Source organism: Equus asinus, chromosome 22, assembly GCF_041296235.1.
Source record: "Equus asinus isolate D_3611 breed Donkey chromosome 22, EquAss-T2T_v2, whole genome shotgun sequence".
In the NCBI taxonomy this organism is placed as follows: domain Eukaryota; kingdom Metazoa; phylum Chordata; class Mammalia; order Perissodactyla; family Equidae; genus Equus; species Equus asinus.
The window spans coordinates 58,306,318-58,334,292 of NC_091811.1; the positions used below are offsets into that span (position 1 = coordinate 58,306,318).

The 27,975-nt window shown below is 44.4% G+C and overlaps 3 protein-coding genes across 8 annotated transcripts in view; 2 read left to right on the plus strand and 1 right to left on the minus strand.

The window, feature by feature from the left end:
- The first annotated feature begins 1,966 nt into the window (after nt 1-1,966).
- SPRYD4 (SPRY domain containing 4) lies at nt 1,967-4,075 on the plus strand. The gene is made up of 2 exons (XM_014843919.3): nt 1,967-2,131; nt 2,475-4,075. The coding sequence occupies exons 1-2, from the start codon at nt 2,047-2,049 to the stop codon at nt 3,011-3,013; spliced, it is 624 nt and encodes a 207-aa protein (XP_014699405.1). The 5' UTR covers nt 1,967-2,046; the 3' UTR covers nt 3,014-4,075.
- Nucleotides 3,709-17,645, minus strand: GLS2 (glutaminase 2). Of its 5 annotated transcripts, XM_070494452.1 has the most exons (20): nt 17,156-17,381; nt 16,916-17,012; nt 15,292-15,366; nt 12,389-12,488; nt 11,812-11,933; nt 11,077-11,206; nt 10,474-10,553; nt 10,225-10,388; nt 9,958-10,016; nt 8,673-8,705; nt 8,332-8,390; nt 7,780-7,846; nt 7,577-7,627; nt 7,209-7,385; nt 6,406-6,537; nt 6,200-6,292; nt 5,970-6,031; nt 5,195-5,271; nt 4,856-4,919; nt 4,041-4,716 (listed from the first exon to the last, which is right to left on the minus strand). In XM_070494452.1, exons 4-20 carry the CDS (start codon nt 12,467-12,469, stop codon nt 4,560-4,562), a joined length of 1,608 nt encoding a protein of 535 aa, XP_070350553.1. In that variant the 5' UTR covers nt 12,470-12,488; nt 15,292-15,366; nt 16,916-17,012; nt 17,156-17,381; the 3' UTR covers nt 4,041-4,559. The 5 variants fall into 5 exon arrangements, with proteins under 5 accessions (XP_070350551.1, XP_070350553.1, XP_070350552.1 ...); XM_070494451.1 differs by lacking the exon at nt 15,292-15,366 and having other exon boundaries at nt 17,156-17,617; XM_070494453.1 differs by lacking the exon at nt 16,916-17,012.
- Nucleotides 17,646-17,740: 95 nt separating this feature from the next.
- Nucleotides 17,741-27,975, plus strand: part of RBMS2 (RNA binding motif single stranded interacting protein 2) — an 80,647-nt gene continuing 70,412 nt past the window's right edge. The window contains exon 1 of one of the 2 annotated variants that reach the window (XM_070494455.1): nt 17,741-18,069. In XM_070494455.1, the coding sequence (XP_070350556.1) occupies nt 18,028-18,069 (42 nt within the window). In that variant the 5' untranslated portion in view covers nt 17,741-18,027. The remainder of the gene's footprint in view (nt 18,070-27,975) is intronic. The other variant, XM_070494454.1, reaches the window with a different exon arrangement.

A 27,975-nucleotide genomic window follows, 5' to 3' on the forward strand; every position in this document is an offset into this window, starting at 1 on the left:
ATATTAAGCGGTATGAAAAGGCTGGGCCAGGCTGTCCCCTGGTGGAGAGAATGAGCCACTGCACTCCAAGAACGTGGACACAAAACTCTCTCCCTTTATACTTTCATTTATTCATTTAAAAACAATGCACAATTAATCTGTACTAAGGGGAATACTGAGGCCCTGAGGCACTGAGAACAAAGGACTTAATCCCAATTCTCAAGAATTCACAATGTAATAGGTGAGATCGGTAGCTGCCTCCTTAAATGTTCTCTTGGCAGCACTTAGGAGAATGGGAGACCAGTTAGACGGCGACTGCAGTAGTCCAGGGGAGAAATAATGTGATAGGGATTCAATGACAATCAGTTATGTGAGATGAAGGAGACAAGGAAGTCAAGGACTTCCAGGCTTCTGGCCTGGGCAACTGGCTGGTTATGGGTTGTAGTTCACAGAGGCAGGGAATTGAGGAGGAGGAGGAAGTTTGTGCAGGAAGACAAAGTTAGCTTTATACATCTTAAGTCTGAGGTGACAGGGGGACATCCAGGTAGAAATGTCCAATAGGCTGCTGGATAAACAGATCTGGAACTCAGGAAAGACATACGGGGTAGATTGTGAGAGACCTTCTCCAAGAGGTGAGAGTGTATTCCACCAGCCACCAGCGTAGATGAGATACTCAAGAGAAATACGTATATTAGGGGAGAAGACAGCTGAGATCTTGAGCAGGCTGGGGTTCCCTCACCTGCTTAACCACTGTTGCTTTTCAAGCCATAGCTATGGCTTCTGGAGGTCTCCCTCCAACACTCCCTCAACTACTACTAAATCAGAGGCCTCTCCTTTGCTTCCTGAGCTCTCTGCAAACCACTTCAATCATGACACTTAGTGCCTCATATTGCAGCTGCCAATATTCTCATCTATCTCCCCACTAGACAGTAGACCTTTGAAAGAGGGGCTGTGTTTTGTGAGAAAGAACAAGAAGGTAAACAGCAGTCATATCACGTAAAGCCTTATGACCATGGAAGGGAATGTGATGCAGGCACATTGAAAGATTTAAGTAGGGGAGTGGCATGATCAGATTTGTGATTTAGGAATACCACTCTCCCTGTATTGTGGACACTGGATTAAAGGAGACAGATAGAATGGGAGACTAGCTTAGAAGCTACCACATTACCACATTAAAAGGAGAAAGCCCCAGTTGAGGCCAAGGATGACAGTGGCCTGAACTAGGACCATCTCCACAGGAAGTGTCGTTGGAACCCTAAGATAGGGGGACAATTTTTGCCTCTTAAAGACCTAAAATAGTTTTTTTTTGAGGGATAGGAAGACGGAGATAGGATATTGATATTGGGCTGGCGGGCAGAGCCTTGAGAAGTGGACAGATTGAAACATCTAAAAAGCAGGGATATGGCGCCTCAAGCAGATCAAAATGTTAAGTGTAGGCCCTCCACAATCTCCTACCTTGTACCTATTCCACTCTGAACCAAAACAGTGATACTTTTGGTTAAACTGGGAAAATCAAATATTGGGTTAAACCCTCCACTCCCAGCCTGAAAACACAAAACCAACATTTACGGTATTTATGTTATTTAGTATTTATTAAAACAACTGTGACTTAACCCAGTGGTTGCTATTTGTCAAGTTGTATTCTAGGATATTTTCTCATTTAATTTTTACTAAGGTCTGATGGCTATTTTTCCGTTTTACAAATGAGAACACTAAGGCTCAAGGAAGTCAATTGATTGGCCCAAAGTCACACAGCAGAGTAGGGTTCGAATCCAATTATTGTTTAATTCTAAAATTTATACTTTTACCATCTTGCTACATCATCTCTCTAAAGGTCCCAATTAGTTAAAAAGTGAGCAGCAGCCCCCTGTGCAGAAAAATTGAATAAAGGCGCAACCAGCAAGCGGAACCAGAACAGACCCCACTAAGATGGCGGCTCCCTGCTGGTAGCGCTCTTTACGTCATCACACTGCGCGCCTCCTATCGCGCACCACGTGGCAAGGCCGAGGGCGGGCCGGTGGCGGGGGTCTCAGGCGTGGGGCGTGGCCCGTTCATCCGTGGCGCAAGATGGTCCTGCCCTTCGTACGGTCGCTGTGCCTGTGCCGCTGGGGAGCCAAACGATTGGGGGTCGCCGCCGCGGAAGCCCGCAGAGGTAGAATATCTTTTTTCCTCTCTTTTACCTCCAAAAAGGTTTCGGTCCGTTATTCACGGAGCCTACTCGGGTCACTTCCCTTCCCCCATCGGCCTTCGTCTTGGGATTCCAAACTTGGGACACTGTCCGGCTTCTTTAAATCCCAGGGCTTCCCCAGTCGAACTTTTCGGCTCTTTAGACTGCGCATCCTAAAGCGCCCCAACTCTCTTGCCCCCTAGACATGCTGACTCTTCCCTGTTTCCTCTGATCTCATTACTGCCAGCTTTAGATCGGAATACGTGTATATCCCTGGTTCTAGGGTTCTAGCCCCTGTCATCATCCTGTCTCTTTGCTCTGCCCGCAGGCATCAGTTTCAAACTGGAAGAAAAAACCGCTCACAGCAGCCTGGCACTCTTCAAAGGTGACACAGGTGTCAAGTATGGCCTGGTGGGATTGGAGCCCACCAAAGTGGCCCTGAATGTGGAGCGCTTCCGGGAGTGGGCAGTGGTGCTGGCAGACACAGCGGTCACCAGTGGCAGGCACTACTGGGAGGTGACAGTGAAACGCTCCCAGCAGTTCCGGATAGGAGTGGCAGATGTGGACATGTCCCGGGACAGCTGTATTGGTGTTGACGATCGCTCCTGGGTGTTCACCTATGCCCAACGCAAGTGGCATACCATGTTGGCCAACGAGAAAGCCCCTGTTGAGGGCATCGGGCAGCCAGAGAAGGTGGGGCTGCTGTTGGAGTATGAGGCCCAGAAGTTGAGCCTGGTGGATGTGAGCCGGGTCGCTGTGGTCCACACGCTACAGACAGATTTCCGGGGTCCAGTGGTGCCTGCCTTTGCCCTGTGGGATGGAGAGCTGCTGACCCACTCAGGGCTTCAAGTGCCTGAGGGCCTCTAGTTATATCCATCAATGGAGTCCCTAATCATGCTCTTGGCCAGCCTCCTGCTGAAAGTGTCTGAATCCTTTTAATTCTGCCCCAAGCAGCCTCTAGCTCCCACTATTCAGTGTCTGGTCCTCTGTGCAATTCTTAGTCATCTTCCTCTCTCCTCCCCTGCGAAAGCTAGACATGCAGCCACCCTCTCCCCTCCCCCAAACTACCGCCCATTTCCGTGGCTACCAGGAATGTACTTTCCCTGATTGCCTCCCTGTGCCCAGGCCTTTCTCAGACTGTGTTCAGTCGTTGGGTCTTGGCTTTTAGCTTTGTTCGCATTTATTCATCACTGTGATACCTCTCCCTCTCTTTGCCTACATGTAACTTCTGTTTGTTGGGGCTCTACTGAATCTCTCCAGAGTAAATGCTTTCTACCTCTGGCTGGAGGAGTGGTGCAGTCAACGCTTGGCCCTTTCTCTACAGCACATAGAGTCTGGGCTCTGGCTCCCTCAGGAAGTGCTTTACTGACAGTGTCAGAGTGAGGACAGAGCCCTCCTTCCCCAGTACCTCAATGCCACAGACTCTCAGCTCCACACAGCTGTAGCTATCCCCTCCCTGAGTCCATCCGCCTTAATCTGCACACCTCTGACACAGTCGATCCATAATCATTGGGCCAGTTACAAGCATGACCAAAGGGGAAGAGACACTTGGGGCATATTGAGGGGATTAGTGTTAGAAACTTTATTCTTAAGAAGTTCTATCTTCATTCTGCTACAATTGGAACTTCCAGAGGGAGGAGGGAGGCCTGAGGTCTTGCACAATCCATTTTTGGGCCTGCTCAGACCCCAGCCTTCACCCCTGCTTGGCAGCAGAATACACTTAACCTAAAGCAGTATTTGGGGTTGAGGGAAACCTGGTGGGGTGAGTATGTATGTGAAATATATATTGTTTGGGCTCTATCTGACACTGTGGTTCTATCTTATTCTACCTTTATGATGGTGATGCAGCTGGGTGCCCCTACAGGAAAAAGAAAAGGATTGGGTTTAGCAAAAATAATTTGTGTAATTAAAGTTTATTTGAGCACAAAATACCTTCTCTGTCTATAAAATTGCTGTTAGCAGTAGCAGCAGCACTTCTTGGCCAAGGGGGGCAGAACTCTCCAGACTACTAAAACCAGGTGTGTAGCTCCCTGCCTTCCTCTGTGGATATATACATGTGCATGGTGGCTAGAGCCCCTTCACCAGTGTCTCTCTCTCATGATAGTTTCTCCAGGAAGAGGAAGAGGGGACCTGGGTGAAGACCTGGGATGGTTTTGAGTGGGGCAAGCCATTATGTTGTATCTTGAAGAAGCCCACAGTCTCCATGGCTAACCCTACTGCCGGTGTCCACAGAGGCACTTCTCTGTACTCTGTCTGCCAAGGGAATGGGGTGTTGTGACTCACAGAAAGCGTTGGCCTAAGTCTTGGTCCCCACTGAAGCAGTGCGGCTCTCTGTAGCATGTTTGGTGGTTATGTGTTAAGTGTGTGGCCAGCTCATGCTTTTTCTTGAGCAGGGACCGTGTGTGCCTCATGTTCACACCATGCTCTCTAAGTTCTCTTTGGACAGCGCCTCAGCTACTGCTTCAGCCTGAGTCTCAGATGGCGTGTAGGAGTCCTGGTAATCTTGAAGCAGTTTCACCACCTCCAGGTGGTTGAACTGCACAGCATCATCCAGGGGAATGTTGCCCCACCTGAGAGGAATAAAGACCATGATCAGGCATGAGGACATCGAGAGTGCACTGGTAGTATATATAACTGTGGTAGCTGGAGGGAGCGGTGGAGAAGCTGCTGCCCACCTCCCATTCCCCCTTTCAGCTCAATCCTACTCACCTGTCCTTGACAAAAGGATTCACTTTGCAAGCCTCAATCAGGAATTTAACAACTTCAGTGTGTCCTAGGAATATGGGCAGAAGGAAAATGAGAGGTACAGATACTGAACCTTTTGGTGTTAACATTAGCACAGACCCTTGGCAGCTGGAGTCTGAACCAAGAGGGGAAGGGAAAAGGCCTCTTCCCATTTTGCTCCCTGCAGCACCCAATAATGGCCTGCAAACTGAAGTGCATCTGGACAAAACTAGTTGCTGCCCCTGTAATCTTCAAGGCATATACTCTGGGTAGAAAAGAAAGGGCTTTACGCTCTGCTTCCCCTCTTACTTAACCTTCAGATACCTTCAGCTGCAGCAACATGCAGGGCTGTGCGGGAGTCATAGTCTTTCTGTTCCATGTCCATGGCTGATAAGGCAAACCTGAGGGCAGTGGAAGCAGCTGGAGTTACCCACATCAGCCTAGAATCACTAGTGTCCTTTCTGAAGGGTCAGACTGGAAGGGTTCCAGAAAAAATAAAACAGAGCTATGCCAAGATCTGTAGACCCTGCACAGTCTCTGTTCTCTACCCAGATAAGACTATTTTGCCCATGTCAGAGAGATGGGAGTGTGACAGTTCCAGAAACATCTCCGCCTACTCAGTACATATTTGTTGATGTTGGTGATCTACTTGAGGCAGGGTCCTTACCTACCTCCTAGAACTCTGTTCTTTTTTTTTTGAGGAAGATCAGCCCTGAGCTAACATCCGTGCCCATCTTTCCTCCACTTTCTATGTGGGATGCCTACCACAGCATGGCTTGCCAAGCGGTGCCATGTCCACACCTGGGATCCGAACTGGCGAACCCCGGGTTGCTGAAGTGAAACGTGTGCACTTAACCGCTTTGCCACCGGGCTGGCCCCCTAGAGCTCTGTTCTTAAGACCCAGTTTAATTGTAACAGTGGCTACCATTAATTAAGTTCTTATCACATGGCAGGCACTGTACTTTTTTTAAAAATCTCATTTAAATCCATTCTCTCTGACTCTGAAGCTGAAGCACTTAACTGTCTTGCTATGTTGACTCCTAATGAGATCTCTGACCAGGAGTCCTTCATTGTGTTTATTTGGTCACAGTAGAAGTACCTTCGAAGAGCTGAGACATCTCCAATATAGGCAGCAAATAACAGGTTCACCACAGTCTTGTTCTGGAAAACAAATCATACCCACCTGAGATTAACTGTGACTTTGAACCCACCCATGTCCAGCTCTGCTCTGTGACCCCCTTCATGGATGCTTAGCCAAAGGTATTGCTGAAGTGTTATGGAATGTTCTATTCTGAAATATTCTTATGAGCTACCTGGGGTTTTCCTTACCCGAACTTCTCCCCCTTCACGTCGTGGGTCTAACTTCCGAGCACAGTGTCTCAGGTTGTCATAATTGTGGAAATTGAAGAGAGACACCAGCTTCTAGAATTGTAAGCCAAACAGATTGTTTACTTATTCCTTGTGCTTAGTAGGAGCTCAAAATTACTTTATTTACTCATTTAAGAATATTAAATACTATATGCAAAGTAACTCACCTGGCAGAAGCTGACGCCCCTATAGCTATTCCCCAGCTTGTCCAATGGAGGTGACAGACACATCATTCCCATGACATTGGGTACCACCAGGAGGATGGCTCCTGACACAGCTGACTTGGCTGGCAGGCCCACCTTGGGGATAAAGATGCGCTAGAGGTGTCCCAAGTCTGGGTTAACCAGTTAATCCATCCCAGGTGACTGCATGGGCAAAGCCTCACCCATCCCAACCTTTTGGCTTGTTAGTTAGCTTCTCTTCTTACTCCTCTCCTCCCCCGACACCCCCTTAAATTCATGGCTTCAGTAAGGAAATACTTATTGAGTATCTGCTCTGTGCTTGATGCTGTGCTAGAACTAGGACAAAGTCCTTTCACCTACATTCTGGTGGTAGGAGGTAGACAATAAACAAGTAAACGTATAAATAGACAAAAATCATCACAGCTTATGATAACACAGAAGAAAAGAAGTGGGGTGCTGTGATAGAAGTGGGAGGGGCCCACCGGAGGCAGGGTGGTCAGAAGAACCTCTTTGGAAGTGCCCTCTGAACTGAGACCTGGAGGAGAAGCGCCAGCCACTTGATGGGCGGCAGAAGGGCGGTCAGAAGCTGCAACATCATGCGTTTATGTATCTGAGGGACGTGGTGTGTTTGACAAACTCCCTAAGGATGCTTGGCCTGATCGCCTGGCTGGAAGTTAGTGAATGAGAGGCAGGAACAAGCTTCCACCTCTCCACCTTCCGAGACTCAGGGTGCTCTCTTCTTGGCTCCAGGCTCATGGCAGATGAATGGCAGGGCCAGAGGCACTCACATGGAAGGCAAACTGGCCCGAGAAGTCGTACATGCCGCAGGAGTGCATGAGGCTGAGGGTGTTGCGCACTGCTTCAGCGCTCAGCACACTCTCGCCTGTGATGGGGCAGATCCCGCCATTGGCCAGGGTGGCTGCCATGACACTGCCTGATTCACAGGTCACCTCCACAGAGCACAGCTGTGGAGACAAGGCAGAGGTGAGGGTGTGGTGTGGACCTCAACACTGCTCTTGGGTGTAGAGCAATGTTCTTGGCATCCTGATCTGTCAGCAAATCCCACTGGAGAGGAGCATTTCTCTTGTGGGTCAGAGCAGGGAGGGCAGTCTGTCCTGTTCCTTGGGCCCTGTGCTGAACGGCAGTGTTGACTTACCTGGAAGTAGAGATCGAGGGCAGCCATCATGTCCACCCCCTTAGGAAAGCACTGTAAGGAAGAAGAGGGAAGAGCATTTCTCTTCAGGCCATCGGCAATCCCTGTCACACTGCCAGGATCTCAGCCAAAGTCCCCAACCCCGATTGCCCTTCCACCAGCCACAGAATTCCCAGGGACTTTCTCTGCTGGCCTCTCCCAGTTACCTTCTTTTCCTTTAGATAATAGCCGATGGCATAATTCCGATCCCCCGTTTCCTTCTCTGACTGGAATCTGAAGCAAACACCTAATTTAGTACTTGACATCTGAGGGGTGGGTGTGAGGAGAAGGGGGAAAAATACCTTCCCTGAGAGAGACAGAACTAGATCACACATGTCAGACTAAATCAGCCCCTTTATAACTTCTCACAGTAACACTGGAGGGAACTTCTGACCCTGAGCCAGCACCGGGCATGGCTTTATTGTAAAGTGTGAAAAACAAAACCCAAAAGTGTCTAACCATCTAGTCTGGAAAACTGGTGAGGTTTTTGGCTTTGAGAGGCTTGGCAAGAAAGGTCCTAGGTGCAAACCCTCACATGCCTCTCTCAGTAAGTACTAAACAGAAATGGAACAAATTCTTTTACAAAGTAAACAATTGTCAATGAAGGGGCTCAGAGGAAGCTGGGCCTGGGATTTCTTCCTCCTAAGATTCTCTCTCTCATCCCCCTCCTCCACACCGCCCCCCAACACAGTCAGCCACTCCTGCAAACAGTGCCTTACGTGGCATTGCTGAAACCCACGTATTCACTCCCAGCCATTCTGTTCAGATATTGCAACACCTAGAAGAGAACAAGGGTCACAGGAGGCACCGCATGAGTGAGGACTCCTCCTAAACACATCCTAGGCTGACAGCCCTTCTGAACTCCTCAGTCCTGATCCCAGCAGAGACTGCATGAAGCTTTCCTGTCCGAGGCCAGGAGATTCCCATACCCCTGGAAATAAGGCTTCTAGTGTGGGCTGGTGCACTGTCAAACTGGGGTTAGAGCCAGGCACTGGGGCAGCTGGAGAGGACGATGTGCCATGGAGAAAAGCAGCCAGGGCTGAGGAGCAAGGGAACTTACAAAATCAAACTTCTCTGCTTTGTTACAGTCCATCTGCAAAGAGAGAAGAGATGAGTTTTCCAAGCCTCAGAGGACAGCAGGAGAAGGTCAGAAGGACCTCGGGGAGTCAAAGTGTTAGACTGGTTTTACTGCTGGGAATGCGTAATATTTTATAATGACTTTTTTTTTTACAACTGAGGTTTTTTGTATCCATGCATATCTAATGACCTTAAAAACCACATCATTTAGATTTTATTATCAAGTAATGAGTACAGATAACCTTACCCATCCCTGAGTCTCACCCTCCCTTCCATTCTCAATCCCAACCCCCACCCTTGACTCCCACTTTCATTTTCCTGATTCCAGTTCTGTCTCCAAGCCCCAGCCCTATTCCTGATCCCCTTCCCCATTCCATACACCCCCGGCTGGAGCCTTATGGGGTCCTTTGCCTGAATCCCAGAGCCATCTCCAAGACTGGAGTGAGTGACAGGAATGGGATGAGGGTGTATGTTGCATATATTATAATATTCAATTATATCAATTATATTGATAAATAAAGCTAAAGATTTTAGCTGAGAGCCAATAGGGCCTGCTTAGATGGGAATCGGAGGAGGCCAGCCCCAGATACAGGGTTGTAGATAAAGCTATTCCAGAGCAAGGGGAGAGCCTGAGCCTGCTCCCCCCACCCCACCCCATATTGCTTCCGGTACGTATCAACTACAGTGTCAACACCACAGGTCTCTGACACCTGAGTCCCTGGGGGAGTGTTCCTAACACCGCCCTCCCCAGGAGCGACTGTGATTGGCTCCAGAGTGTTGTTGCCCACATGCTCTCAGGGCCTTGCTCAAGCCCTGGGAGACCTACAGCTGACAGCTCAGCCTGACACCCTTGCTCAAGGCCAACTCACAGTTCCAGGTGACGTGAATAGCTGCCCTGGCCTGGCCATTCACCCTTCCTTCCATGCGTCCCTCACCCAGAAGTGGCCAATCAGTGCCTAATGGTGCTGTCCTCCCCCTGTGTCTGGCATTTGGCCGTTGGTCCTAGGCAGAGGTCAGGACCTGCTCACTTCTCTAAGGGCCAAGAAGCTCTGGGCTCCAGATTCACAGGTGGGGGCCGAGGTACAGTGCCTTTTCCTAACATCCTCAGCATAATATGTGGGTCCCTGCTGTGTCCTCACTGCCTCCTGGGGACCCTCAAAGGAATCAAGACCCCACCAGTCTTCCTGGAGAGCTGGGCAGATATGCGGGATATAGGAACAGGGGGGTTTAGAGAACAGTACCTTCCAGAAGGCTAGGGTGGCACTGACCTTGATCAGGGAGCTCACGACAATGGCACCAGCATTGACCATGGGGTTATGGGGGATTCCTGGGGAAATACAAACCACTCAGAGTCTTATCAGCCACTGAGCAAAACCTCCTTTAGAGCTGCCCACTCTGCAGGGTAGACAAGAAAGATTGCTGGGGAGGATGGAATGACAGAGCTCATCAGGAAGGGCAGAGAAACAAACAAAGCTGGTAGGATAGGGGAAAAGAAGGGGGCGTCCAGGAGTTTGGCTGAGCCCAGCAGTGCTCACCTTCCTCATTGAGGGAGAGCTTGTTGTAGCGCAGGCCGCTGGGCTCCTTGCCCACAAACTTGTGCACGTAGTCAGTGCCTAGGGTGCTTATGGAGATGGCATAGGTGAGGGGCTTCACACAGGACTGCAGGCAGAAGGGGATCTTTGTGTGGCCCACGGAGTGCCTGGAGGCAGACAGGCGCCATGAAAGGGGTCGGCCTACGTTCTGACCTGTGCCCTGCCTCCCCTTCCTCTCACCCAGCATCTTACCGCTGACCATCCACCGTGCACAGGGAGACGCCCCACAGGTCTGGATTTGACTTGGCCAGCTGAGGGATGTAGGCCGCCACCTGGGCATGAGTGAGTAGAGAAAACAGAAACAGATGGAGATATGGATGTGGAGCGGGGCACAGAGCTGAGGATCAGGGTCAGGGGAATCTTTTAGATAAAAGCTAAAATTCTGTCTTCTGCAGGGCAATGGGTTCCCTCCTGCCTGTTGTTCCCAGAGACACCCAAGCCTTAAGTCCTAGAAGGCCTTATCTTTCCCATAGAGATGGCAAGAAAGCCCATGGAAAGTAAAAAGATGAGAATTCTGGGGTCAGCTTCCCATTCTGGTTCTTAGGCTCAATTCCTTTCTAGGTTTCTTTCAAAGTTCTGTTCAATCTGTTTGCCAACTGTCCCCATAAAAACCTCAGATTCCTTCACCTGCTCTAGAAATCAAATGTATAGAAATACATAAAGCCCTTGTCCTCATTTTTAGAGGCTCTGCTTCTCATCTCTCATCCATTGGATTCCCAGCCCCAAGAAATCTCCAAGAAGCAAGGTATATCTGGCCCAGAGCCCTTGCCCCTCCCTTAGTCCCCTGGCCCTCACTTTGCCTCCAGTGAGCTCTTTGGCATCCTCAAAGATGCGATCCACATGTCCCGTGAACTCCTCAAAATCAGGAATGACAAACTTCTTTCGGAATGCCTGGGTCAGGAGCACAATGTTGCTGCTCACACACCTGGATCCCAGACACGATTGGGTTAGGGGGCTGGAGAGATGCAGATGTGACTCACTCTGGAGCCATGGAAGTTGGGAATAAAGAAAGTGTGAGTGGTCATCAGGTTTGGGACCAACAGTTGTGTGACCTTTGGCACGTTACTTTATCTTTCTGGGTCTTAAGTTTCTTTGCCTCTAAAATAATGGGTTGTAGTGATGTGGAAAGATATCCCAAGACACAGGATATGAGAAAAAAATAAATATCTGAATAATATGTATAGTAAGTCACCTTCATATTTAACAAATCCTAAATCACATACATATTTATATATATTCCTATATGTATGTAAATGCATAGGGCATTATCCTGAAGATACCTACTAATCTCTTAACAATGTTTCTAGGAAAAGGGACTGGGATTGGGGAGACAGGGGAAGGAGGACATGTATTTCTATATTGTGTGAACTTTTATAATGAATATCTGCATATTCATGTGTTACTTGTGTATTAAGTAATAAAATAAAATGAAGAATGGAACTATCCAGTCCCCAGCATCCCTCCCTGATGTTGTAGTCTACGTCCACAGAACAGTTTTGAGAGTGGTGCCCTTATTTCTGGGACCCTCACTTTTGGAAGAGATCTCGGTCCAAGAGGCCACCACTGCTGGACTCTCGAACCATGCGGCGCATCTGGCTCATGCAGTCCCGGAGCCGAGGATCTGAGGTCTGCAGTCCGGTGGCCTTCAATGCCTTTAGGGGAAAGCAGTAGTTTAGTAAGGTCAGCTACAAGGACAGAAATCCAATCCTAATAATCTTTCCCAATGGAGAAAAACTCACTCAACCCCAACTACTACAGTAGGTGGAACAAATGGGTGTGCAGACTAAGAAAGGAGGGAATGGAGCAGCTTTGAAGGCTAATAGGGGTTTCCTGCCCACCTTTTTTTTTTTTAACCAAGGCAGCTGGTTTCTGAACCCCTTGGGGTCAAATTCCTAAACCAAGAAGATGGGTTGAGTCAGAGGGTTTAATCTTGCCACCGTGGAGCAGGAATGGGATAGCCTCATCAGCCGAGGCATCTGCCATCATCTGCTCTTCTTCATCCTCATGAAGCAATCCATTAGCTGCCCTGCGCTTGTCCTACCCTCCTTTTCCCACTTTCCAGAGATCCTAAGGGATTAGCCTTCTGAGCAGGTAGAGAGGAACTTACAGTAGTGAACTTGTGGATAGGGATGCGCTCCTGTCCCTCGGCAATAGTGTAGAAGAGCAGATCACCCAGGCGGGACAGCATGCCACTCTCTGAGGAATCACTGTTTGGGGCAGAGCCGGGGAGGAGGACAGGAACCTGAGAAGTGCTTCCTGCTCCTCCTCTCAGAACACGGGCTTATAAGTAGGTAGGTGTCCTCACTCTGTGCCTCCTCCCTGAACCATCTGATCTAAACCTATAATTCCAACTTTCACATCTGCCCTGAGAAGTCTTACATCTTACTCTCTAGCTTTCTTTTGTTCTTAACCTTCAGACCTTTATTTCTAGCTGCCTTCTAGAGACTTCCATTTCTAGATGTCCCACAGGCACCGCAAACTCAACATGTCCAAACCTGAGGTCATCCCACCCCGCTCCCTCTGCTCCTCGTCTTCAGTTTCCCACTGGGTTAATAGCGTTACCACTCACCCAGGGGCCAAGCTGGAAATGTGGAATCATTGGGATAATGCCCACACCTTACATCCATGTGCAGTTGGTAACCAACATTGCATGAATCTACCTCCATAATGTCTCTCCAATCCACCCTCTTTTCTTCTCTCCCCCTGTGCCAGGATGGTGTAATAGAAAGAACCAGAGCTTGCCCCTTAAAAGTTGTGTGATATCTTAATATGGAAAATAAGGTTATTTAATATTGCTGAACCTGTAAAATAAGGGTAGTAATGTCTGCTTCACATGGGTGATATGAGGCTTAATTAAAATAACATTCCATGAAAAACTGTCTTTCACAAAGCTGCTGCTCAGTAAATCATGCTTCTCTATCATCAGCCCCCTATCGTCCGTTATCTAACCGCCACTACGCTCTCTTGACTTCCAACCCATCTTCCACAATGTGCCTAGTTATCTTTCTAAAACTCAAATATCATTTTTCTACTCAAAAACCTTTGACAGCTCTCCCAAGCCTACAAAATAAGTCCTTATTTCTTGCTATGGCATTCAAGGCTCTTTAAAACCTGCCAACATTTCTTTCCTATTCTCCAGTGTGCCCCCACACTCTAGTTATGCCAGGTAAAGGGGGCTCCCCAAATGGGGCAGGCACTGTCAGGCTTCCTGGTCTTTGCTTATGCTGCAGCTTCTGCACGGAATGACCTTTTTCTCCTTCACCTGACACAGTCCTGTTCATCCTTCAAGGTCCAGATCAAATATTACTAACTCTGTAAAGGCTTCCCAAACATCCAAATTTTGCTTATGCTACTGGTATGACATCATCTTATTGACAGAAGGATCTCCCTTGCCCCACTATTAGGACTTTGTGTTTTATATATCTTTGTCTTCCTAGCCAATGCTAGGTCTAGCCAAAGTCCTAGCCCACACTGGGTCTTCAATAAGGAATTACCAAGTTACATTTCTAGGAAAGCCCTTGTTCCCCAAAGCGTCTCTCTTGCTGGCTTATAGCACCTGGAATTCCAGGTACTGAAGACTTCTTGGCCTTCAAGAATTCTCCTATTAATATGGTAACAGATTTAGAGGAATTATTTTATCAGATCATTCCAAATATGACAGCTATTTAAGACGCTTCAAAACCCTTTGATCCAACAATTTGACTTCCAGGTATTTATCTTATAGGTGTACTCACATACCTACAAAGGAACATATTCACAGTTATTCATTGCATAGTTAGTAATAGACTGGAAACAACCTACATGTGCAACAGGGAAATGGTTAGGTAAATTATGGTATAGTCATATAATGGAATATTATGCAGTGTAAAAAAAGAAATGAGGGCGTGCTTTAAGTATTGCTATGGAATGATCTCTAAGATGTGATACTAAATAAAAGAAGCAAGCGGTAGAACAGTGTTTATAGCATGGTGCTATTTATGTTTAAAAGAGAAAAAAATATGTTTGCTTTTTCAGGCACAAAACATTTCTGGAAGGCTATCTAAGAAACTGTCAAGACTGATTTACCTCCCTCTAGGGAGATGAAGCAGGTGCTGGGCCAAGGAGTGGGAGGGATACTTCCCACTATATATCTTTAAGCCATATGACTATGTGGATATTATGTACTGAATATCATATATATGAATATGAATATATTATCTATTGAAACAATGCATTAACAAATAAAAAGCCTCTCAAGAGCTTGGCATAGACTAGGCATGTGTGTGTTCTGGGCCAGAAGGAATACCAGGAGAGGGGGCAGTTTTCCTGTTTCCAACGAAATCCAATTGTGACAATGAGGCTAGTGCCTACAGAGAGGAGAGGATCCATATGATAACAGGGGAAGGGAGGGAAAAACTACCTGAGGAATGACTCAAGTAGGATTGTATGTAGCCACACTGAGGGCAGGTCTCTGTGCCTGGAAGCTGAAGGAAGACAGGAAATAATGCCATACCACTTCCTGTAGCACAAGCTTTAAAAACGTGCACACCCTTCAACTCAGATATGATTGACCTACGATATAATGTTGAGGGAACAAAGCAAGATGAAGAACAATGTGGATAGTATGATACCATTTGTATAAAAAAAGGGGAAATAATATCAATATGTATTTGCTGATATATGCATAAAATATCTCTAGAAGGTTCTACGAGATATCGATGACGGATGTCTCTGGGGAGCAAAATTTCCTAGGAATTTGCTCTAAGAAATAATTAAACAAGTGCATAAGAATATGTTGTAAGCAAACTCAAGATTGGTTAAATAAATTATGATACCTCATAAACTGGAATCTTAAAATGGCAGCCATGAAAATAACAGTATCATACACACACACATTCAATGATATTAAGTAGCTGTTCATAAATGGAAAAGATAGTTACCAAAGAATATGAATACTATGATCCTATTTTTGTTAAATTTTATATATGTATAGGATATAGATGGGTATATGTAACAATGTTAACTGGTTACCTCTAATATTGGGATCTTTATTTTCCTCTTGATACTCTATCTTGTTTTTCTTTTATAATCAGAAATACAATAAAGCTAAATATTAAAAAACAAATAAACAATAACCTGAATAACAGGGCACTTTGCTGCCCTCCTTGCCCCCCAAACACAAGAACCCCTCCTCTTCAAGGTGTCACACTCCCAGAGCTCATCTCCTCCAGTGCTCTCAACTCCTTCTGCCCAAGGGAGCGTCAGTCCCAGGCCATTCCCAAGAAGTCCCTGAGGAGCACAAGCAGCCACAGGCAGGAAGATCAAAGTTCCTAAAAACACTTCCATCACCTGACGCCACTGGATAAGGAAGTGTGTGTGGGGAACCCGGGATACCTCCTGTCTCCCATCCCACAGAAAGAGTGAGGGTGAGGGAGGTTAAGTATTTGCTTCATCTCATCACCATTTCTCCCATGATGACTATTTGGGAAAAGTTGGGGTGGAGAGTAGAACAGAAGAGCAAGGGCTTATTCTTGAAAGTTTAAATGTTTCATGTCTCCTTGAGAAGAGGCTGATGGAAAGGTATAGCATAATAATTATTATTAATAGTAAATAAGGGGCCAGCCCCGTGGCTGAGTGGTTGAGTTTGTGCACTCTGCTTTGGTGGCCCGGGGTTTCGCCAGCTCGAATCCTGGGCACCTACATGGCACAGCTCATGAGGCCATGCTGAGGCGGCAGCCAGCATGCTGCAGCTGGAAGGACCCACAACTAAAAATACACAACTATGTACCGGAGGGCCTTTGGGAGAAAAAGGAAAAATGAAGTCTTTTAAAAAATAATAATAATAAATAAATAATACCTTATTGGTCTGTTACCTGTCAGGACAGGGACTCTAGTGGTGGTGAGGTAGTGCTGTGGGCTGTCTGGCTACTTTAACTGTGGTGTGCATGTCTTTCTGAAAGTCATCAATAGATGTCAATGACGGGGGAGATGATCCATTTCCTGTTTTGGCTATAATAGAACAGGGGCTATTTGGACAGAGTCTACGTTGGCTTCTGAGGAGGACAAAATTTCCTGCTCAGCTCCGTCTGCGTCTTGCAGAAAAGAGGCTCAGCCACAAAGCGTTCCGAGTGGTGGGGGAGAGAGGTGCAGCCTATCGGGCAGAATATGAGCCCACGGGAGGAGAACACTTTAAATCAGGGAGCCTGACTGCACAAATAAAGGCTCTGACTGCCTCTGGTTTGGGAAAACTGCGTCTTATGATTCCACCCCCCCCCCCCCCCCAAAGATTTTCCAAATTCAGCGACCAATTGGAAAACCACTCTTATTTTACAGATTAGGGACAGGGACCTCTGATAACGCACACAACCCAACACATACGCAAACGACAAACGCCTGTACCTGCGCACCAATAATACTCACGCATCACACATTACACGCTGAGGATACACCAAAACACAAACACATCGCACACACACACGAGTACACCAGGACTCGAGGCAAGAGGCTGTTTCATACCCACGCATCCCCTAAAATACACACGAGGACCGGGGAGGAGAGGGAGGGTAAGGATGGGCGGTGCGCACAGGGCTCTGCACTCAGACACGTGCACCAAGCAACACTCCGTGCAAATCGCCGTTCCCGGTTAAGCACGCACCTTGCACAGGCACCATCCCGAGGACCGACCAGCCCAAACGCCCTCCCGGGCGGACGGCACGTTACCGCCCGAGCGCGGCGGACCCAAAGCCCCAAATCTAAAGGAAAAGGCATCGTAGGCTAGTGAGAGAGGAGAGGGGAGACGAGATGAGCTCCCGGGGGAAGGGGATTCGGGAGCTAGCGAGAACGACAGCGGGGGTGGGAGCCAGCCTGTCCCCTGTCCCTGTCCCGCGAGCCTTACTGATCCTGGTGCTGCGGCTGGTGGCAGTGCGGCGTCTTCTTGCCCTGCGCCGCGGCCTCACTGAGGTGGTGCCGGACGCCCCCGCCAAGGAGGGGGCTCCAGCTCAGGTGACCCCAGCCTCCCCGCCAGCAGTGACTGCCCGCCCGGCTCAGCGCATTCTGCAGAGCCCTCATGGAGCGCATCCCCCCAGCGCGCAGCCCGCTCGGTCACAGCGCCCCGGGCGTCTGAGCGGTGGTTGGAGGGAGGGGCGGAGGACTCGCAGACGAGGCAGGTGGGGGGAGCCCCATGATGGAACGCGGCGCCTGGGAATGGAGGGGAGGGGCCCGGTGGGTGGGACTGGGGTAGGAGGTGGGACCGGTTCCTGTAAGGCTCGGGCCACTGCCAGGGGCACCCAATGCCCCCTAGCCAGAGGATGGGTAAGAAGTGTCACCGATAGGGGAGAAAACAGGGCGGAGGTGGTCTAGCGGGTGGTGAGAAAAGGGCAGTGTCTGGGAAGGGATGGACACTGCCCAGGCCCAATCATTATGGAAGCAAAAAACTTGGGGGCGGGGAAAAGACGAGGCTAACCCAATGAGAGCAGGGCGCAGGGCGGTGGGCCGTCAAAGGGGCCTGCGGATTCTTCCGCGGTCCGCGCCCCCCGGGCTGGGCGGGCGTGCGCACGCCGAGGGCGGGAAAGCCGCGGCTGGGCGCCTGCGAAGCCGCGCGTACTTGGCGAGGATGTGGCGGGGTCGGAACAATGCGATTCTTGGAGAGAGAGGAGAGTGGTACCCCTCTTCACTCGAACGAGAGTGAGCCCTAGTCAGGAGGGCACTCAGTGACCTTCGCCGTTCGAAGGCCAGCACCCGCCCTCGGTAACCCTCCTGTAGTACGGCATGGAGGCCACGCGACCGCCGGGCCTCCCGCACGCGCTACCGGTGAGTGCGGAGTCGGATGGCCGGAAATACCTCGAACAGACACAGCCTTGGCACTTTAGTGAGGTCATGAGGCGGCCAAAAGGGCATCCTGGTGGTTGCTAGGATGCTTGGGTTCTCGTTTTATCTCTGCGCGTTATTTGGTTGCTGTTTAGGACTTGGGTGTTCTTAATTATGAGCCCTTAAACATTTTATAAAGCATTGAGTGTTCCCAAAATTTTAGCTATTTTAATTGATTCCCCCTGTATTCCTCACGGGCAGAAAAAAAGTGATGTGCAAAAAGAATTTTGAACACTAAGCACGTTCGGGAATTTTATTATATGCAACTAGAACATTCACCTGTTATCTTCACAGCGCCTGACACAGCGTCTATATTTAGTAGGAGCTCTTCTAAGTAAGAGCTCTTATCTAGTGCTTAGGTGTGCCAACCACTTTATATAGTCTCTCCCTCTTACCAGAGACCTACAAAGTAGTTACCATTAGTACCATTTTGAAGATGAGGAAACTAAGACTCAGCAAATTATTTGAAGAAGATAACCCAGCTAATACGTACCAGAGCCAGGAATCAGACCCGAGTCTCTGACTACCAGGCTCTCTCCATCATGCAGCTCTTTCCAGAATTAACTGTGGCACTGAATTATCCCAGGAAATGACCTCCATCCCTAAAGGAAGCACTTTATGTGGAAGCATTATGATAGAGTACTGACACTTGCCTAGAGGCTGGCTGTATCACAAAATAGCTCTTTCTTTTTGTTTTTGATTAAAATGAACATCACGGGTAGCCGTGGGGAAATAAATATCAAAACCATACTCTCTTCTGTTCTGTGGAAAGGTGGGTTCTCCTTTGCCTTGTTTGGTGTTGGAGGGTTTATTTGGTTTGAAACCAGATGGAGTGACCTTTCTTTTGTTTTTGTTTATTTTTCCCTTCTGCAGTCATTTCCTGTCTCATTTCCTATCAGCGGGACTCAAATTCAGGGACTCCAGCTTGCTCTGGGCTGCTTCATGCACGGCTTTGCCCATGACTTCTTTAAGAAAGTTCTGGGTCTTAATACTTGGTATATACTCAAGCCAGCTTAGTTTTTCCAAATATAACAGGGTAATCTTATCCTTGTTTCATAGGAATGTTATTTCTCTGTGGCTTTTTGAGCTGCCAATAGAAAGATACCATATGTTAGGGAACTTCTAAACATTAGTTATTTGCTTCCTTTTATTTTCTACCCCTGCTTTTTTGAATTAGCTTTAATTATAATCAGTACTGAGTTCCTCATTCTCTTTCTCCTTGGTTCTCTCTGATAATAGGAACTGGTTGGGCAGTGAAGAAAGCCTACCTGTAGAGGGGAGGTTCTTTGCATAGAGAACTAGCCCCCAGCTGCACTTTGACCTTTGGACTGATTTTTCTTCTGCTGCGATATTGCTGCCTTTGCATAAGGATGGAGCAGAAACTTGTGACTTGGGAGGCCCACAGCATTGTATAAAGTGTGAGATACTCAAGAAGAACAAGTTTTGTCATCCCAGTTGTTAAAGCTTGGCAGCGTCAGGACCTTTTTTTGTTTCTGATTTGAAAAGGACGCATCTAGTTAGTCTTTGCAAAAGTATTAGCCCACTAATACTGGCCAACTAGAAATGAGGCTTTACATAAGTGAAAGAAAACTCTTTCATGTGTCTCTAGTGGTAGGTTTTTAAGTCAGTCCGTGGTTGCGCCAGAGTTTTGTGGTGTATGGGGGAGGATTGGTCTTAATTATTTTGAATCCTTAAATCAGAAAAGCTAAATCCTCTGTGGTACAGTACTGGAAAGTTGATGTTTGTGTCTGGAGAATTTTTATTTGTTATGATTTAGAGACTCTCATTTATTCTGCTCTTCAAACTGTGGCTAGGATGTTAATTAGTCCAAATGAAAGATTGTTTTGCATAAATTATTATTTTTTCATTAATCTTTGTTCTGCTAATGCTACTATTGGTGCATACTCTTTCCTGCCTTAGTTTCTCCATTTGTAAAAGAGAATCCTGTATTTTATTGGGTAAAATATAATTACTGGAAACTCTGACATAATCTTCCATTCATTCAACGAATATTTATTCATTGGCCTACAGTGTGCCAGGCCCAGTGCTAGGGAATCTAGGAATTAAAAACGAAAAAAACAAAAAAGAGTTTCTGACTATAGGAAGAAATGAGAAAGCCAGTGTTTACAATTCTTAATGAAAAATGCTGAGATGAAGAGGTATGCAGAAGAAAGTGTAAAGAAGGGGCACCTAACTAGCCTCAGGGTGAAGGGCAGCTGAGATAAAGGGAAGGGGCCTGAAGGGATACTGGATGACAGGAACCAACTCTTAACCGATGAGAGGTGTTTGCAGGGGAGATAAGGAAAAAGGTGTTCCAGACAGAGGGCTCTGTAGAAAGAAACATAGCAGGAGAGGAACATTTAAGGGATTCTAGATCAGTTTGGTTGGAGTGAAAGTTTGGTTGGGTATGAGAATGTGTGGACCAATGAAGCTGAGGATGTAGGTGGGGGCTGCATCATGAAGAGTTTTGAACACTGAGAAGAATATTCAACTACATCCTAATGGCAGCTTCATAGTCAACGTTCTTTTAAAGCTCCCCTACTTAAACTCACCACCCCACTGCTTCACAGAGAAGCTCTCGATGTCCTGTCATTGCACTTAGAACGCTTTCTATCCCTCCAGATGCTGCTGAAGAGGAATCCTTCCTCCACTCTGAGTTTAATCTCTCCACTTATTTTGTTCTGTTTTTCAATTTCTTCCCCTTAATGACTCTATCCTTTAGCATATAAATATGCTCAAGTCTCTGCTGTCTTAAGACACAACTACTATATTTTGACTCTTTTTTTGTGCGGGTGATTAAATTCAAATATATTTCAGTTAAGCAGCTTTATGCAATTCAGATTTTCCATCAGTATCGCTCTTTTTTCTTTTTCTTTGAAAAAATTTTTTTTTAGAAAGATTAGCCCTGAGCTAACTACTGCCAATCTTCCTCTTTTTGCTGAGGAAGGCTGGCCCTGAGCTAACATCCATGCCCATCTTCCTCTATTTTATACATGGGATGCCTATCGCAGCATGGCTTTTGCCAAGCGGTGCCATGTCCACACCCAGGATCCGAACTGGCGAACTCCAGGCTGCCGAGAAGCAGAACATGCAAACTTAACCACTGCGCCACTGGGATGGCTCCTTTTTCCATTTTTAAATTGAGATATAATTGATATATTTTAACTCTTATCTGTTATCCTTTTACTACCAAGTTTTTTGAAAGAGTCATTGTACTTACTGCTTCTTTATCCTCACTTCTCATTCTCTCCTTGATAGTGGTGAAGCTAAGCTGATGCTGCCATTGTGTTGCTTTGGGTTCATGGGCTTTAAAGGATTCATTGGAGTTGAAAGTTTAAATAATATTAATCAAGGCTATGGGATAGATTAAAATATTTAAAAATTGTTAAGACATCATTAGTAAGCACATGTATTTGAATGGGATTTAGATTCTGGCTGGAGCACTATGATGCTGGTGTACATGTTTTAACTTGATGTTAGATCTTCATAGAGTAAATGAAATTTCATATAAGTTCAAATGTATCTGTTATCTATTCCAATGTGTTTTCCTCATTCCTCTTTGGTTTAGTAATTACAAAACCAAATTTTATAGGACTGAAAAAGTAGAAGCATGAGCATGTAAAAAAAAAATCACAATATATTATTATACCAGTCAGATTTACAATGCTTTAATGCATATTTTCTCTGTTTTGCCAAATAATGTCTCCTTTAATCTGACTTCTCTGGTAGCCATAAGAATAGATTCTAGGAAGTCTGAATCATTTATAATATGCTGAGAGAAAATAGATTTTGCCAGAATTCCTAAAAAAGATTTAAAAAAACCCTCTGTAGACTAAAGCTAATTTGGAAGAATTTGAAATAACGAAAAGAAAAAAACCTTCAGAGTGTGGTTGATAGCATTTTAATACTTGTTTTTTTTAACCTAAAGAATATGAAAAATGTTTTCAGAATCTTGTATTACAAAGTACTGAACAAAACCATTTCTAAAAGACTAGGTAAAATTAATTTTTAACCACATTTGTCTACTTAAACACTCCATAAACCATAATTTCTCAAGATCTTATGTAATTTGAAGTTTTTTACATCATCCACTTTTGCCTGTCACTTTGCTGAAAGCTGTTGTTACACCTTTCTGATCTTTGGGAAATTTTTAGATAAAACAAATTTTAGATTATCAGGTAATATATATAATCACTACCACTTAGGTAAGAGATTTTCAAGGCTAAATATATTTACTCACTTATATTTATTATTCCAGTCGAGTTTAATTAGATGAAAAATCATGATAAAAAGTACAGGGGTGCCAAATAAATTTATGATCTATGGAAATAATTACTAATGTAATTACTGTCTTGTGAGAATTATTAAATACAGAAATAATTACTAATGTAATTACTGTCTTGTGAGAATTATTAAATACAGAAATTGGGAAAAGTAATACTGCATGTACATTTTCTGTGATAGTTACTAAGAGTACTGGTACTTAGATTTCAAATTTTTCTGACATTTTATTAGTTTTGTTTTGCACAATTCTCATTCCTATATTTAAAGCAGAATTAAAATGATTTAAAAACTGTTTAAGGAACTTTATAGTTTCACAATGTTTAACAGAATTTTTATCATTCATATAATTTCAAGCAGGGGAAAAATGTGTCATAAAACTTATCAGTTAGCTGACTCATTACCAGGACCATTTTCTTTTACAATTTTATTTATTCATCTGGTTCAAAATTCAAAAAGTACAAAAGGGCATATAGTGAAGTCACCCACCCGTTTCTGTTTCCTAGCTACCCACTTTCCCTGCCCAAAAGCAAACATTGTTATTGGTTTTGTATATATCCTTCTAGATATATTTTATTTGTATCTAAGCAATTATATTTTTTTCCTTTTTTACACAAATAATAGCATACTGTAAGCACTGTTTTGTATTTTTCCTTAAAAAAATTTTTTTACTATACATCTTGAAAAACCTTCCAAATCAGTTCAGTACCTAATGTGCTTCCTTTTATGGCTATGCAGTATTCCATTGTCTGGATGTATCATTATTATTTTAAAAGTTCCCTATTGGTGAATATTTGTATTATTTTTGATTTTTTTTTTCTTTTTTTCAAGGATGAGGCCAAGGTTTTTTTGTTTTTGTTTTTGTTTTTTTTTTAAAGATTGGCATCTGGGCTAACAACTGTTGCCAATCTTCCTCTTTTTTTTTTTTTTAAGGATTGGCACCTGAGCTAACAACTGTTCCCCTGCTTTATCTCCCCAACCCCCCCCGTACACAGTTGTATATCTTAGTTGCCAGTCCTTCTAGTTGTGGGATGTGGGACACCGCCTCAATGTGGCCTGATGAGCGGTGCCATGTCTGCGCCCAGGATCCGAACCCTGGGCCGCTGCAGCGGAGCGTGCGAACTCAACCACTCAGCCATGGAGCCGGCACCATGATTTTTTGTTATTATTGATTTTGTTATTATTGGTTGTTGTTATTATTATCAGAGTGACCATATTTCTTGGTTTGTTTGGGACCAGGACAGTTATCCCAGCTTAAATCTTAATCATTCCCTCTTTCTATTTCAAAAGTGTCCCAATTTGGACAATATGTTTTATAGTTATCATAGCTATTACAATGCTAAAGTGAATAAGATTATATATCTTGCCAATTTGCAGGTTTGCAAATATAACTGCAGGGTAAATTCCCATAAGTAGAATTGCTAAGTGAAAAGGTTTATACATTTTTAATTTTGGTGGGTGTTGCCAAATTGCCCTCCAAGTTGGTCATACCGTATTACAGTCTCACCAAAACCCTAGGAGAGTACTTGTTTTTGTCCCCTCACCTCGTTGATTATCAATTATTTTTAATGTTTGCCGTTCCACTAGGTGTAAAATGGTAACAGTGTTATTTTACTTTTTGAAAATTATGAATGAGGTTAAGTATCTTTTTGTATTTTTAAGAACCATTTGTTTCCTTTTTATGAATTATTCATATATTTTCCCATTTATTTGTTGAATATTAGAGTTTTGACATTGATTTTTAGAAAGTTGTCATATATTTTGGAAATCATTCTTTTGTGAAATGAGTTGCATACATTTCCTCCCCCCTCCCAGTTTATCCTTTGACCTTTGGTTTTCCTTTTGTGGTTTTGTTATGTAGGAAATTTTTATCTTTATGTAGTCAGATTTCTTAATTTGTATATTCTATTCAATGAACATCATCACAATCCATTATTCACCTGGAAATGCACATGTAATCTTTGTTTTCCTCATCCTTCACATCCTATAATAGGTCTCAAATCCATCCACTTCTCCCTATTCCCATTGCTACTATCCTCATTAAGCTTCTTTTTTTTTTCTTTTAAAGATTTTATTTTTTTCCTTTTTCTCCCCAAAGCCCCCCGGTACATAGTTGTATATCCTTCGTTGTGGGTCCTTCTAGTTGTGGCATGTGGGATGCCGCCTCAGCGTGGTTTGATGAGCAGTGCCATGTCCGTGCCCAGAATTTGAACCGACAAAACACTGGGCCGCCTGCAGCGGAGCACATGAGCACATGAACTTAACCACTCAGCCACGGGGCCAGCCCTGCTCATTAAGCTTCTTAATTTAGGTCTCCCTCCTGTCAATTTCACTCACTTCCAATCTTTTTTTACAGTGTAGCCACAAGTGATCCTTCAGAAATGCAAATCTGGTTATGTTGTATTTTTATGGAACCTACTAATGATTTCCCAAGTCTAACATAACTTATAATAGAGTAAAAAATGAATGGGGAAGAAAATGAATGAGAGATGAGGACACTTAGCAAATGTAGATTGTTCTTGACTATGGGGAAAATTAAAAGAACAAGAATAGAGAAGAAGCTAGAATTCAGGGAAGGGGCTTTTGTTTGTTTTGGGTGTATGTGTGTTTTCGTTTTGTCTTTTTAAAAAAACCATCATATCAGTGCTGAGCAAGAAGCCAATAGAGATGAAAAGGTTGAAGATAGATGAATATTATATGCTAAGAATATAGGGAGACATAGAAAGCTTGAGAATGGTAAATATTTAGAATAGCTGTTGTAGAGACTAAGATAGCACTAACTAGAGTCTTGCAGGAGTGTTGGGAAATATTTGAGAACCTGCTGAGATTAGAAGTTTTGTAGTTTAAACATTTATACAGGAAAAAAACCCAGTTTTATGTGGGAGTGCTGTGAAACCTTCAAAGAATAGATAATCCTAATCTTATGCACTTTGTTCCAAGAAATAGAAAAGAAGGAAAACTTCACAACTTGTTTTGTTAAGTTAGTATAAACTTTAAAACCAAAACCAGACAAGGACAGTGTAAGAAAAATAAATTATAAAGACATAAGTGCAAAAGTCATAGAATATATATTTTATGACCAAATAGTATTTATCCCAAGGATGCTAGAATGGTTTAACATTAGAACATATGCATAATTTACCACATCAACAGATTAAGAGACAAAATCTATTTGTTGCTTCTGGTCATTGCAGAAAAGGTATTTGATAAAATTAAATACCTATGCATCTTCAAAGCTCTTAGTGAACTAGACAAGGAGAGGAACATCCTGATAAACCTGATTTGTTAGGGAACAGGCCTGGTCTCACATCTTCTGTTAAATATTTTTTCAGAGGTCTTATTGTCCAATAAGACAAGAAAAGAAAGAGAAATAAATGGTATAAGGATTACAAGAAAAAACCCCAAAACTTTTATTATTCACAAATGATATTTATGAGGAAAATCCAAGTGAATCTACAGGTAAATTGTTGGGGCTAATAAGAGAGTTCAACAAGGTTGCTAGATAAAAGATCAGTATTCACAATTCAGTAATCTTCCTATACTGAAGTAATATCTATGCCTGGTTATGATAACATTAAAAACTGAGAAGTATATATGAATAAACCTAATATAGGATGCATAAGAATTTTATGGAGAAACTATTAAATGGAAAGGTATACCATATATTCCAAACTCTAAGCTGGCTCCCATGATCCTCCTGGGATTCATGCCCTTGTGTAATTCCTTCCTCTGGAGTATGAACGGGACCGGTGATTTGCTTCTAATAGAATATGGCAAAGGGGACTCCCTTCTTGGCTTTCAAGAAGCAAGCTGCCATGTTGTGAGCTGCCCTAAGGAGAGGGCCACATGGCAATGAGTTGAAAACAGCCCCCAGGCAACACCTAGCAAGAAACTGAGGCCCTTAGTCTAACAGCCTGCAAGGACCTGATTGCTGCCAAAAATCCTGTCACAGAAGTGGATCCTTCCTAACTTGAGCCTCAGATGAGAACTCAGCCCTGGCCAACACTTTGCTGCCTAGCAAGCCATGCCCAGACACCTCACCCAGGGAAACTGTGAGATAATAAATGTCGTTTTACACCACTGAGTTTGCAGTAATATTGTTATGCAGCAATAGATAACTAATATGCCATGTTCAATGGGGGGAAACAATATCAAAAAAAGATAGATGCTCTCCTCAAGGTAATTTATAAATTTAGCATGATTCCAATCAAAATCTCAACAGGGAGCCAGCTCTGATGGCCTAGTGGTTAAAGTTCGGTACTCACAACTTCCGCATCCTGGGTTTGCTTCCCGGTCATGAAGCTACACTACTTGTCTGTCAGTTGCCATGTTGTGGTGGCGGCTCACATAGAAGAGCTAGAAGGACTTAACAACTAAGATATACAACCATGCACTGGGGCTTTGGGGAGAAAAAAAAGAAAGAGAGGAAGATTGGCAACAGATGTGAGCTCAGGGTGAGTCTTTCTCTGCAAAAAAAGGAGAAAGAAACGTTTATATTAAAAAATTCTCAACAGGGTTTTGCACAGAATTTACATGAATCCTAAAATTTTTGTGGAAGACAAAACAGCCAAGAGAAGCCAGGATAATTTTGAAAAAGAATGATGAAGGGGCTGGACTTCCCTCCAGGATAGCAAAGCTTTATATAAAGTAATATTGTTAAAAATGTGATTAACTTTTTAAAAATTGCAAACTGTTTTCCAAAGTGCCTGCACCATTTTACCTTCCCACCAGCAATGTATGAGGGTTCTAGTTTCTCTACGTCCTCATCAGCACTTGTTATTGTCTGTGTTTTTATAATAGTATCTCAGTGTTGTTTTAATTTGCATTTCCCTGATGTGTAATGATTCCGAGCTGCTTTTCCTGTGCTTGTTAGTCTTTTAGATGTCTTTGGTGAAATGTCTATTCAACTCTTTTACCTATTTTTTTACTTGGGTTATTGTCTTATTATTGAATTGTAAGAGTTCTTTATATACTCTAGATACAATTTGTTTATTAGATACATGATTTGCAATATTTTCTTCCAGCCAGTGGCTTGTTTTTCATTTTCTTTTTTTTTTTTAATTATTTTTTTTAAAGACTGGCACCTGAGCTAACATCTATTGCCAAACTTCTTTTTTTTTTTTTGTTCTCTTCTTCTCCCCAAAGCCCCCAAGTACATAGTTGTGTATTCTAGCTGTAGGTCCTTCTGGCTCTGCTATGTGGGATGCCTCCTTAGCGTGGCTTGATGAGTGGCGCTAGGTCCACACCCAGAATCTGAACCAGTGAAACCCTGGGCTGCCAAAGTGGAGCTTGCGGACTTAACCACTTAGCCACAGGGCCAGGCCCCTTGTTTTTTCATTTTCTTAATGGTATCTTTTGAAAGTCAAAAGTTTTAAATTGTAATGAAGTCCAATTTATCATGTTTTTCTTTTGTGGCTCATACTTTTGGTGTTATGTCTAAGAACTCTGCTAGCCCAGAGTCATGAAGATTTTCTCCTATGTTTTCTTTTAGAAGACTGTAGTTTTAGTATTTGCATTTAATTCTGTGATCCATTTTGAGTTAATTTTTGTGTATGGTATGAGGTAAGA

Bases quoted from the DNA above. Each gene is read 5' to 3' on its own strand.
- SPRYD4 (XM_014843919.3), top strand. From the start codon at position 2,047: ATGGTCCTGCCCTTCGTACGGTCGCTGTGCCTGTGCCGCTGGGGAGCC. The intron at 2,132-2,474 runs GTAGAATATCTT...CTCTGCCCGCAG, and splicing joins CGCCGCGGAAGCCCGCAGAG to GCATCAGTTTCAAACTGGAA.
- GLS2 (XM_070494449.1), bottom strand. From the start codon at position 17,337: ATGCGCTCCATGAGGGCTCTGCAGAATGCGCTGAGCCGGGCGGGCAGT. The intron at 12,489-17,155 runs GTAAGGCTCGCG...TGCCCCAAACAG, and splicing joins CAGCCGCAGCACCAGGATCA to TGATTCCTCAGAGAGTGGCA. The intron at 5,272-5,969 runs GTACTTCTACTG...CACTGCCCTCAG, and splicing joins GATGTCTCAGCTCTTCGAAG to GTTTGCCTTATCAGCCATGG.